The 13366-nt window shown below is 38.2% G+C and overlaps 1 protein-coding gene across 6 annotated transcripts in view; it reads left to right on the top strand.

Moving 5' to 3' along the window:
* The window catches only part of WAPL (WAPL cohesin release factor), a 126639-nt gene that overhangs the window by 93114 nt on the left and 20159 nt on the right, over window positions 1-13366 (top strand). For all 6 annotated transcript variants that reach the window (XR_006175509.2, XR_010589221.1, XM_008170259.4 and 3 more), the window contains exons 6-9: window positions 1483-1635; window positions 1847-1983; window positions 4568-4679; window positions 9597-9824. Coding sequence is in view for 4 of the 6 variants with exons in the window: in XM_008170259.4 (XP_008168481.2) it covers window positions 1483-1635; window positions 1847-1983; window positions 4568-4679; window positions 9597-9824 (630 nt within the window). In the remaining 2 variants the exon portion in view is untranslated. The remainder of the gene's footprint in view (window positions 1-1482; window positions 1636-1846; window positions 1984-4567; window positions 4680-9596; window positions 9825-13366) is intronic.

Raw genomic sequence — 13366 nt, forward strand, 5'->3', positions numbered from 1 at the left:
GGCGTGGTCAGTGATGACTTAGGACCGCTGGTCCTCAGTACTGTGGCGCACAACTACACCTTCCAATTTATTTCCACAACCCCTCCCCCCCCTTCCATCTTCAGGCACCCTTCTCACGAGAGTCTTCTTGAGCAGGTGGTTCAGGGGCTCTTACAGCTGGGGGCAGTCGAGGAGGTCCTGCCTCCTTACCAGAACAAGGGTTTCTATTCCCAGTATTTTCTGATCCCAAAGGCCAAGGGTGGGCTGTGTCCCATCCTGGACCTGCGATACTTCAACAGATACCTAAAGAAGCTAAAGTTTCGCATGGTCTCCCTGGCCGCCATTATCCTCTCGCTGGATCCAGGAGACCGGTATGCCGCCCTCAACCTGAAAGATGCATACATTCACATAGTGATCTTCCCAGGACACAGACGCTTTCTCCGTTTTACGGTTGGTTTGGCCCACTACTAGATTGTGGTCCTTCCGTTTGGCCTGGCTACAGCACCAAAGGTGTTTACCAAGTGCATGGCAGTAGTCGCAGCCTACCTCCGGCGTCAGGGTATCCAGATTTACCTGTACCTCGACGACTGGTTGGTCAAAGGCAACTCCAAGCCTCAGATCCAACTCAACATCACTGTACTATAAGCCACGTGCCACTCCTTGGGAGTGGTCAACCATAAGCAGCCCCCATTAGTTCATGTTCAAAGGATAGACTTCATAGGGGCCATGCATAAAATATAAATGTGAGACCTATAAAACCAGTGCAGGAAGAATACCATTAATTTGCGGAAGCATCCTAAATCTATTGAGGTTTCCACAGTGCCCCACAACACTTCCTCTATACATGTTCTCTTCTGGTAGGGAAGAAGCTGGGAAGCCTGCTACCTGCATACAGGAAGCATTTTCAGTGGTCAATGGCAGGAGACAGATCTCCTGCTAGCTGCAGCCACAACTAGAACAGCAGCCTCTGGTAACCAGTGGTGAGAATTGTAGTTAATATAATTTCCATCCCACTTGTGTTGGGACAAAGATAAAAATTCAGTGTCATACCCATATCAGGCTACTGGAAAGTGTGCTAATGACTGGATATAGCAAGCAGCTCAGTAATGCTTGGAGTCTCCAGGAAGTAAGATGGTCAGTGTAGTAGTAAGAGGCAACAAAGAATTTAAACTTAAAAAAAAAAAAAAGACCAAACTTGGTAACTTTACCTCCCCTGGTGATCAGTTAAAGTTAATCAGTGCAAAAGATTCCATCTGCTCTTTTAATTTTGAAGTCCCACCAGACCCAGTCTCTTTTTCTTAAATAAAGTTTTTTTTATATTTAAAGCACCATTTAAATGGTCTGGCATATTCCAAATTTGATGAATGGTGCAGGTACACCTCTGTCTTAGAAAACCCAAGATTTGAATTTGAAAAATGCACACTCTGCTCTGTTTCCGTATGTATTTTGTATATGTTTGCGCATTCAAAACATCTGCCCATTTAAGCACTTTCTTATTGATAGGTAAGGCTATCTTCAAAGGAGGCAGTTCATAAAGATGATGGAGTTTTTAAGGCTCCTGCACCACCTCCCAAAGTGATAAAAACTGTGACAATACCTACTCAGCCCTATCAAGAGATAGTAACTGCATTGAAATGTAGGAAAGAAGACAAAGAAGTAAGTATTTTTAAGACATTTTTAAGGTAATTATTGGTATTTCTAATAGATACTGAAGGAATAGTGTCAAAGTGAGGCTTTAGCTTTCACCGTTAAAGTTAATGGTTTTATGTCTGATTAGGTTTCGTTTAAAGATAACATTAAATGTGTTAATTTTATAATCTATCCCAACAGCAATTTATTGTGTTCAAAATATATTTGTATCTTCCAGTTATACACTGTTGTTCAGCATGTAAAGCACTTCAATGATGTAGTGGAATTTGGTGAAAATCAAGAGTTCACAGATGATATTGAGTACTTGCTAAGCGGACTGAAGAGCAATCAGCCTCTAAACACACGTTGCCTTAGGTGAGAGATATTAACATAAAGTATCTTGTATATATTTACTGTATTCAAAGGAAAAAAGTGAGTTAAATATATTTCTATTAAATATGTGATCTGACTTTAAAATGTTAGTTACCTGGAGTTTCTGCTGTCTGGAACAAAAAAAAAAATACATCTGAAAATATTGGAGATGACATTTACAGAATATCGTAAGTGTGAATGTATAATGTGGGGAAGGATAAAAGAGGGTTTTGTGCAGTAAAATTACATCCCCAAATTTACTATTGTACTGCTTAAAGACAAAGATTACACTAACTTTTCTTTGTTTGGATATGATTATAAGCGAGGAAGCATCTATCCACTGTTCTTTAATAGAAAATTCAGTTTTTAGATAAATAAATAATATATATGTGGAAAGAATCCCCAGATACTTACTGACAGTGATAATATAATATCATGCTGAGGTTTCCTTCATTCTGCCAACAGTCTGTTCTTTATTTCCTATTGCGAATGCCATAGCCCACATTGGTGCTCACTGCAGCTTTTGCAGGCCTGGGGTTAACTAACAATCCTTGTTAGAATTCTAATGATGTAAAACATGAACATTAGATTATAGTCAGTCTTTTGTTAAATTTTGCTCATCTCTACATTTGCATCTTGCATTGTACAATTAAATCCTGTTCTTAACAGAAATGGAATTAGATGTATAAAATCTCATGTTGAAAATATTTATTCATGATCACTGTTTGTTTTCTACAGTTTGTGAACCTAAAAATACCAAGGAGAATGGTTCTATAGCGATATAAAAATCCCTTTTACCTTCCATACTGGTATAATTCTTTGTGTACAGCTGTGGCAAAACTGCAATTATTGTAGAAGAAAACCGTGAACTGTAGATTTAGATGACAGTGAAATTTTATCTGGCATCCTGAGATGTATCAAAAACAGCTATAGAACTTTAAAAAGCAGTTATTAAATCAAGAGTTTCCTCCAGGTAACTCAACAAATTGCAGTAATGTTGATTGATTTAACATAACTTGCAGAAATCTCAATCCTCCTGTTTGAGTTATTTATATATGCAATTATGTAAATAAACAATATAACTAAGAATTTTAGAATTAAGTTATTCACACTAGGGATGCAAAATGTTAACCAGTTAACCAGTAAGCATTAGTCTTACCGGTTAACCCGCCTTAACTGTTAACCCCTTGGCCGGCCAGCCGACCCCAGCAGCCCTGCGCCAGCCGGAGCGGGCCCAGCCTTAGCCGCTTAATCAGATAACCGTTTAAATACTTTTAAATCATTTAAATGGTTAACTTTTTAAACTGTATTTACACCCCTAATTCACATTCAATACACTGAGTCTCTGTAAACTTTCAAAATTTCTTTTAAATCTTGTTTACTTCTGAAGTTATATAGGGTTTCACTTGTACTCATTGGAGTAAAGTTCAGTCAACGAATTGCAAGGTGTGTGTTTTCCAAAGAAAATGATATATAGGGGTAAGGATAGCAGTAGACTTAGGAGAATTAGAAGCCTTGTTGTCAAGCTGAACCTCTTTGAATGCTGTTGCTGTGATTGGAGACTGTAAAAGATCTAAACATGACGTTCTCATATGATTTTTAAAGGTTGCTTTGGTTTCATAGAGGATTTTTTTATTTCCCTTCCACCTTTTGGAGACATTTAAGCTTTTAATTTTTAATTATAAAAGTAAGGAAATATAGTCTCCTTAAAACAAAATTGAGTATAGTACTAAGAAACTTCACAAATTTTAAAGGAACACTTTTGTAAAACCTATATGGTAGGTTGTGCTGGGTACACCTGAAAATTCAGACAGTCGTAACTAGAGCTATGAAAAGCACACTTTAAAAAAAAAAAAAAAAAAAGATTGTATGTGAGGGAAGAGAAGGAACAAAAACACCCCCAAATCCATGACTGCCCATTCTAAGCAGGCATTTTGAATATTGACGCGAGAGGGGAGGATCTGAAGTAAGAGAGGTGTGCGTACCTGATGGTTTGGGGGGCAGAGCCTTCTTTTTCCTCTGGTTCAAAAGTGATTTCTTGGGTTATTCCAAACTTTCCCCACCGAAATCCAATCTTCCTCCTGGCCATAGATTAGCTATGTGAAACTTCAGGATAAACTGATATTTCACAATATTGCACGGAGAGGAGGGATTACAAATAGTTAGGCATATAATAGAAACAGTTTTTAACTTTAACCAGGGTGTCAGTTCACAATACACTTTTCTTGATCTTCTTCACCAAGTTGGTGTCTTACTAGTGAAGGTTTTCTTTCAACTAAAAGTTGTTCCTAAAACACTTGATGTTACCCATTTGCAACCCTATTGTAGCTAACATTAAAAGAAGAAACCAGACTTAGCCCAATATGAGTAAGCAACCCTAAAATAGAATGCTGCATATCTTCACCATTTGAGATTGGCGGTAAACCTTACAAGAATATATATAACAAGCCCTTTTATCAGCCCACAAACAGTTGGATTTTCTGATGTACACATGTTAATGTTCGTAAGACTTGTTTGCTTAACTAGCCTTTTTTTAAAATACATGTAGTGACTTTCAAACACATTAATGCCTGCCTGTTTTTTCCAGTGTTATTAGCTTGGCGACAAAGTGCGCCATGCCCAGTTTCCGAATGCACCTGAGAGCACATGGAATGGTAGCCATGGTCTTCAAAACACTGGATGACTCCCAACACCACCAGGTATTCAAATTTCATGTATCCTATGTAATTAGTTAGTTTCAAGTCACATTGGGATTGATGTACATAAATGAATGGAGATGGTAGAAATATAGAAATGTATTTATTAGGTTTTTAGTATAGATTGATTGCATTTGTTTAGCATTTTTCTGGAAATATTGGCCCGACTTCAGAAGTCTACACAGAAACATAACATGGGAAATTCAAGAGAGTGCATGTGTTCTCTTGCGTGCAATCAAAGGTAGCAGAAACTCTTGATTTCTCTCTCTCTCTCCCCAATCCTTCCCCCCACACTTTTTTTTGAGGCTTGATAAAGCTTGTTTAAAATTCATAGTCTTAAAAACTTTGGGGCTGAGTTTAGGTTTATGATTTCAAATCTTTATCATTTTAAGTATCATACTACCTTTATTCATTACATTTAGTTTAAAAGTAGTACTTAGAAAAGTTAACACTAATATTCTATTTTTCTTCCCAATTTCATTCTAGTAAAAATAAAGAATAATCCAGATATTTATCTCCAAACTTAAACTCGTCAGTGTAAAATAGCTTGAATGTAGATACTCTCCTTTTTTCCTTTGTAGTTGTCTACAGTGTGTGCATGCTATGCTAGTGTTCTTAAGCAGTGCTGTAAGTTGTAGAGTGGCACAGCATTAACTAGTAATGAAAGATCTTCTTGAAAGAATTCAGCTACCCTAACCAGTGAGATGAAACTGAAGCTATACGAGTTTTCCTATTCCCCCAAACCGCACAAGTTGGGTTCAGCTTCAGTGGAAAACCATTTCTAAGACTTGTAGCTGCAATTATTTTTTTCCCCAAGACATTTGTGGAGAATGCTATGAGGAGGGATTGTTACAGAAGCTGATTTTGGAAACATCCATTTGATCCTTTGTGTAGTTAATAAATCTTGTCCAACCAGCTGTTTCTTTGACCTCTATTGTATGTTGACTTGACAAAATACATGCGAGAACAATGTTGAATTTGCTGTCTTCCCACAAGCAATCAAATAGTGGTCATGAATGGCATGGAAATGCTAATAAGTACATTTTAAAATTAAATAAGATCTCATTCCTTTGTAGTCATGAAACTGAGGGTAGCCAAACACAGGCAATTTCTGTGTGACAGAAAAGTTGTTGAGGGAGTAACTTTGAGCTCATTGTTTTGACTAATGCATGGTACGCATGTGCAATAACCTCTTCTACTATGTTGTCTTTAACCATTGCTATCACTACTTTATTTTTAGATGAACTAAAACACCAGTTTCAAAAAAGTACTTGCAATATACGATTGCAGCAAAAAAACACAAAACAGTTAAATTGTTACTTTTTTCCAGAAATATATTTGACCCAGTAAACATCCACTTTCAATATGTTGAAAAGAAAGTTAGGTATTCATATAATGTCTTTTAAATGTATTTTAGATATAGGAACTAAGACCTTCTGAACGGCTAATTTTATGTCTTTGTCAATAATTGTGTAATATTCTGTAACTGGAGATGAATATTTATGCTTTACATAAAATAATCCCGCTGCATACTTCCTCACTGCTGTTGCATTTAACATCTGTGTTTCACTAACATTTTTAATTTTGTTCAAATGATTAGAAATAGATTTTGCCCCCAAGTCTCAACAAGAGCAACACAGAATTCAAGCCCATCCAAAAGAAAATGGGGAAACAGTTACTTCAAAATAGAAAAATGGACCTGCCATATGGCATTGTGTCCATTTCATGACATAGGTAGTGCTAACCTCACTTGAATTTAGAAAGGTTTTGAAAAAGGAAACTTCATATATATGCACATTTTTGTAACTATTTATAGTTTGGGAAAGAGAAAAGGCTTTGCCCCAAATGACAACATAGTTGGAAATAAATGTTGTTGATCAATTATTACTTCCACTGCAACTATACTCTATAATGGATTTGAGAAAATAAGATTGTTAGTTTACCTTACGAGTGTATGAAATAGTAGTTGCGATGAATAAATTATTTTGTGCCCAGTAGGCACAATAAAATTACCAGTTATCTCAGAGTTATTCTCAAATACAAATTGTCATCTTTGAAAAATACTTGCTCCACCTAATTAGTAATCAAGAAACTGCAGTTTAAATACCAGCTTAACTATCTTTTTCAGAATATGCTGTGAATGCTTCAGAGTAGTAGATTATTTTTTAAATAAAAAATGTTTTTATGAACATTGTCAGTAGTTACACACAAAAACGTGTCTCTAATGTCTTGAACATGTGAATAATTCAGAAATATAGAATAAATTGAAATATAATGCTAGACCTTTGAAAATTACCATCTGTTCCCACAAGCTGGAATATAAATAGAATGAGAACAAGGAGACAAAGATCAAAATTCTTCTGAGTGGGAGTAATTGGCCTGCAGTTTTTGGTGTGTATGTAACAAGAGTTGAAGGTGTATCTCTCTTCCCCCCCCCGAACCCTATTAGAGGCATAAGTTGCAATTCCATAGTCAAGGTTGCCTTCAGACTTCTGTCATAATCCCTATTTTTTACCCATCTCTTCTCTTTTTCCCCCTCCCCTCTCCAATGTTTGTTTGGAGGAATCATTTCTCTGAAAATCTGCATTGTTAAAATAGATTTTCCCAGAAAATATTCTCTAGACGTCATAGCCCTAACATTCAAATCTTTATACTGTGATGAATCCAAAATTAGGATTTTATAAAATCTTGCATCACTGACCCCCTCACCCTATTCCTCAGCATCTCTTCTCATCATAGGCTTGTGTTCAGAACTCCTAAACTGACACGTGTACACGCGCGCACACAATAGTTTTCTGGTGTTGAGCTAAACCTTTTAAGCAAATATTCAAAATGAACCAAATCCCTGTCAGGCAGACTAGTGTATAAAGATGTGTACACATGACATGACCAAGCTGCTGAAATGAGCTAGGGATTTATAATCTTTCTGAGGTATAAAATAACCCTCCTTTACTTGCTCATAGTGTCTTAAGGAGGGTCCTGCTGTCCTAGGGCTCCTTGGCACCCAGGTTATCTTTCTGCTTATTTCCCACCTGTCCCATGTCATCTCACCTACCCCTCTGCTTCCCCACATAGCTCCCAGCTTCTCTGCTTGTCTACTTCACTGAAGCCTTTGGGAGGCTTATCAGCTCCCTTAGCAGATTCATTGGCTTAAATAGGCTTTCTGTGTGCACACGCACAGAAACCTTGAGCTCTTCCATTGCTCCTACTGTCTTTATCCCCCTCCCTCAAACTCTACTTCTATGCTACTCATTGATACCCCCCCCCAACATAACCACTCCAACACAGTCTAAACCATCTCTCTCTCTCCCTCCCCCACCCTCCGGGCTGTGTCCTTTGTTGTGGTCCAGTTTAAACATTTAAAACTGGACTTGGGGGCTGTGTGGAAATGGCAGGAAATAGGGGTTGGAGAATGGAGGGAGGGAACTGGTGCAGTATGAATGCAGAACAAGCTGAATAGCGGGAGTACACTGGAGGGGGATGGGCAGCAAAGGCCTGGGGGGTTAGCAAGAAGGCTTTTGAAGTTAGGGGTGACTGTCCTCACAGAGATCTTAGCATGTCTCTAGAGCAGTTGCCTTTAGGTTGTGGTATAAAGGCAGTCACCCTGTTGATCTTTTGAGGTCTGCATACGAACAGCCAAGCCTTTAATTTGAAGAAGTGCCCGTTCCTCTCTTTCTGTTCCATCTGACCCAGCCCACTGTTGATCAGTTCCTTTCCCTTCAGAGGTCAACAGGGTCAGCACCTTCTTTGAGGGTTTCTGGAAGGTGTTTGCCCAGCAGAGCTCTTAGCTCCATGAAAGTTCTGCTTACTGCTTGGAGGTCCACTGGAATGGTGGACAACTAATTACAAACTCAAGAAAAGTGCTGACTTTGCACGATGAGGAGCAGGTGGGGTCAGTAACCAATAGACTGACCCTTTTCATGTTTACTCTCTGCCTACCCTCCCACCTCTGGCACCCTGGCCCAGTTCCATAACAATATTTAGGTTTCCAACTTCCATTGATTTCAGTGGAAGTTAGGAAACTAAATATCTTTGTGCATCTGAGCCCTGTGACCTCCCTCTGCTTTTTTGAATCCCCTTGAGGATTTGCTGTTGCATTCTTGAGGAAGGGTGGGGTGGCGTCCCTCTCTTTTTTTATCAAGGAGGGGCCACTGTTCACCCCCCGCCCCCCAATTCTCCAGAGGATGAAAACATTAGGGGGAAGACCTCAGCTCTTCGCTCACTTAGTGTTCTTGCCTAGCTTCTTGGGGCAAGACTGGGGAAGCCTTACCTCAATGGGTACAGTTTTCCTGGGTTTGGGGAATCCCCACGTCAGACTTCACTAAGAAATTGAGGCTCTGTGCTAGGAATCCCTAACCAAGTTTAGACAGTGATTCCCTGCTCACTAGGTTGGTAATTATATGACCCTGCCCTCATCCCTGCAGCCTTTTCCACCTTCTTTTCTATCTCCTCTCTCTCATCTTCCTCCTAGCTAACCAAAATTTCACTCCCTGCCAAACAGTATCCCCAGCACCCCTGCTGTTCCCCTTCTCTCCTGTCCCTTCCATAATTTCCTTCTGCATTGCCACCTCCTCATGAAATTTCCGTCTGCTATCCCCTGCTTTTCTCTCTGCAACACTGACTGCTTTGGGGTAAATTTCAAATGCTTTGTGTCTCTAGCAGGATTTTGTAAAATAAATAAAGTGATTTGTGCTTTGCCTACATTGGCCAGGAAAATGGTGTTAGTATCTTGCTAGAAAGAACAGTGTTCAGACACAGTTATAGTTACTAGCTTTAGTGCTGGCATAGGCAAAGTCTGACTAATTTCTCTCCCAAATCACCAACTTTGTCTATTTAAAAAATCTTCATGTTTAAGTGCTGTACATACTTCATCTAGCACAAGTGCTGCTACAATTTTATATTTATCTTTTTGTTTTCAAGAATCTGTCACTTTGCACAGCAGCTCTTATGTACATCCTGAGTAGAGATCGTTTGAACATGGATCTAGACAGAGCTAGTCTAGATCTGATGATTCGGCTTTTGGAGCTAGAGCAAGACGCTTCTTCTGCCAAGCTGCTAAATGAAAAAGACATGAACAAAATTAAGGAAAAAATACGGAGGCTCTGTGAAACTGTCCACAACAAACATCTTGATCTTGAAAACATCACGGTGGGTCTCATGATTGTGTTTGAAGGATCTGTTTTAAAACTAATCTAAAGTGAAATGCTTGGTAAAATGAAATTTATTAGCAGCAGCTATCTTTCAATTCTAGTTATTTTAGCAGCAGCTGTCTTTCAATTCTAGTTCTAACTATTTACCTTGTGCCTTGTGATGCTGTATTAGAGGGCCAAGAGTAGTCTGAAATTTCATCTGTTTTCTTTGTAGAATATCTTATATGCAGTACGTACTTTTTCATCTTTAAATTTCCAAATTCTCTTCTAGAACAAGGCTACTCTAATTCTATACAATAAGCTACAATAGTTCTGCAGTTGTCTGCAGTTCACCAAATTATAGTCCTATTGTAGCTAGTAACAGGTTTGTAATTATTTAAGAGATAAACATGAGCTTATAAAGTTTTGATAGCAGTATTTGGTTCCAGACTGTTTGTGTCAGAGTTTTGATCTACTATATATGTTTAATATGTTATGCATCAAAATTAGGTAAAAATAACAGTAATGGTTGGTCTGTAGACGGAGTAAAATTCACAGTTAAAGCTGGAATTCTTCTCAGCTGTGTTGCATCAACAAGTACACCTCTACTTTGAAATAACGCTGTCCTCTGGAGCCAAAAAATCTTACCGTGTTACAGGTGAAACCGTGTTATATTGAACTTGCTTTGATCCACCAGAGTGCGCAGCGCCCCCCCGCCCCCCGAGAACTGCTTTACCACGTTCTGTCCAAATTCGTGTTATATCGTGTCGCGTTATATCGAGGTAGCGGTGTAGTTGGATAATTGTGCAATACCCAAGCGTAATGTGATGAGGTAAAGATTTTGACTCTTCTTCTAAATATCCTTGCTTTTCTTGCTCTTTTAAAGTTCTTACATAAGAACTGTCATCCCAGATCGGACCAGCAGTCCAATTATTCCAAAATCTTGCTTCCAACAGTGGCCAATACCAGATTATTCAGGTGCTTTCCTTTTTTATACAGTGGTGGTGGAAAACCCAAAAAGATGCTGAAAAAAGAGGAGGGGGAAATTCTTTTGCTGTTTGCGTACTGTTCAAATGCCAGTTTTGTCAATGGATTGTTTGACTAAACTTTAACCAACCCTTTTGTACTTCTAATACACATTTTTAACACTCTGAAATGGAATGTATATATACCACTTTGATTTGATGTAAAAATACATGAACAATTTATATATCCAATTTGGTAGCCACAGTATAAACTGCAGTGTATTTATAAATTGTGTATATACAAATAGCACTTTACTTCGGTTGTAAGATCCTCTAAAAGCCTAACAAACTTTCTTTTTAAGTGTAAAGTAGGGCTGTCGATTAATCACAGTTAACTCAAGTGATGAACTCAAAAAATTAATCATGGTTTAAAAAAATTAATCCCAATTAATCAGTTTTAATCGCCCTGTCAAGCAATAGAATACCGAGTGAAATTTATTAAATATTTTTGGATGTTTTTCCACATTTTCAAATATATTGATTTCAGTTACAACACAGAATGCAAAGTGTACAGTGCTCACTTTATATTACTTTTGATTAAATATCTACACTGTAAAAATGACAAAGAAAAAAAGTATTTTTCAATTCAACTCATACAAGATCTTTATGGTGAAAGTGCAACTTGCAAATGTAATTTTTTTTTATGTAACTGCCCTCTAAAATAAAACAATGTAAAACTTTAGAGCCCAAAAGTCCACTCAGTCCTACTTCTTGTTAAGCCAATCGTGAAGACAAACAAGTTTGTTTACATTTACGGGACATAATGCTGCCTGCTTATTATTTACAATGTCACCTGAAAGTGAGAACAGGCGTTGGTATGGCACTTCAGTAGCCATCATTACAAGGTACTTGCATACCAGATATGCTAAACATTCTTGTGTCCCTTCATGCTTCAGCCATCGTTCCAGAGGTTATGCTTCCATGTGGATGAAGCTCATTAAAAAAATAATAGATTAATTAAATTTGTGACTGAACATGGGGGGAGAATTGTATGTCTCCTGCTCTGTTTTACCCACGTTCTGCCATATATTTCATGTTATAGCAGTCTCAGATGATGACCCAGCACGTTTATTTTGAGAACACTTCCACAGCAGATTTGACAAAACTCAAAGAAGGTACGAATGTGAGATTTCTAAAGATAGCTGTGGCACTCAACCCAAGGTTTAAGAATCTGAAGTGCCTTCCAGAATCGGAGAGGGAATACGTGTGGAGCATGCTTTCAGAAGTTTTAAAAGAGGAACACTCCAATGCGGAAACTACAGAACCCTTACTACCAATAAAGAATATCAATCTTCTGCTGGTGGCATCGGACTCAGATGATGGAAATGAACATGCGTCAGTAGGCACTGCTTTGGATCGTTATCTAGCAGAACCTGCCATCAGAATGGACGCATGTCTTCTGGAATGGTGGTTGACGCATGAAGGGACATATGAATCTTCAGAGCATTTGGCACATAAATATCTTGTGACGTTGGCTGCAACAGTACCATGGGAATGCCTGTTCTCACTTTCAGGTGACGTTGTGAACAAGAAGCAGGCAGTATTATCTCCTGCAAATGTAAACAAATTGTCTGAGCGATTGGCTGAACAAGAAGTAGGACTGAGTGGAGTTGTAGGCTCTGAAGTTTTACATTGTTTTATTTTTGAATGCAAGTTTTTTTAACATGATTCTGCATTTGTAAGTTCAACTTTTATGATTAAGAGATTGCACTATAGTATTTGCAATGGGGGAATTGACAAATACTATTTCTTTTGTTTTTTACAGTGCAAATATTTGTAATAAAAATAAATATAAACTGGGCACTATACCGTTAGTATTTTATGTTGTAATTGAAATCAAGATATTTGAAAATGTGGAAAACATCCAAAAATATTTAAATAAATGGTATTCTGTTATTGTTTAACAGTGCGATTTAATCGTGATTATTTTTTTTTTTTAATCGCTTGACAGCCCTAGTTTAAAGCTGCTGGGATGAGACTTCTCTTGTTAGTTTCATCATAGCACGAATAATAGTAGATAGGTTAAAGCAGCAAAGAGTCCTGTGGCACCTTATAGACTAACAGATGTATAGGAGCATGAGCTTTCGTGGGTGAATACCCACTTCTTCGGTTGCATCTAGTAGTCTATAAGGTGCCACAGGACTCTTTGCTGCTTTTACAGATCCAGACTAACACGGCTACCCCTCTGATAATAGGTTATAAGCCTTTCAAAATTTTATGTTTAAAAGAAATTTGTAAAGAACCTTTAAACTAGGTTCGACGGGGACAGGTGAGCAAAGCCCACAGGTAAGTGGGGAACATGGAGACCGGGGAGATGGGTCGGAAACGAGAGGGAGTGTGGGCTATATTGTCAGAGAGAAAGGAGGGTCAGGACAAAACTGGGAGGAAAGATCAAACCAGTATCTTAGATGCCTATATACAAATGCGAGAAGTATGGGCAATAAGCAGGAAGAACTGGAAGTGCTAATAAATAAATACAACTATGACATTGTTGGCATCACTGAAACTTGGTGGGATAATACACATGATTGGAATG

This window comes from Chrysemys picta, chromosome 7 (assembly GCF_011386835.1).
Source record: "Chrysemys picta bellii isolate R12L10 chromosome 7, ASM1138683v2, whole genome shotgun sequence".
In the NCBI taxonomy this organism is placed as follows: Eukaryota; Metazoa; Chordata; order Testudines; family Emydidae; genus Chrysemys; species Chrysemys picta.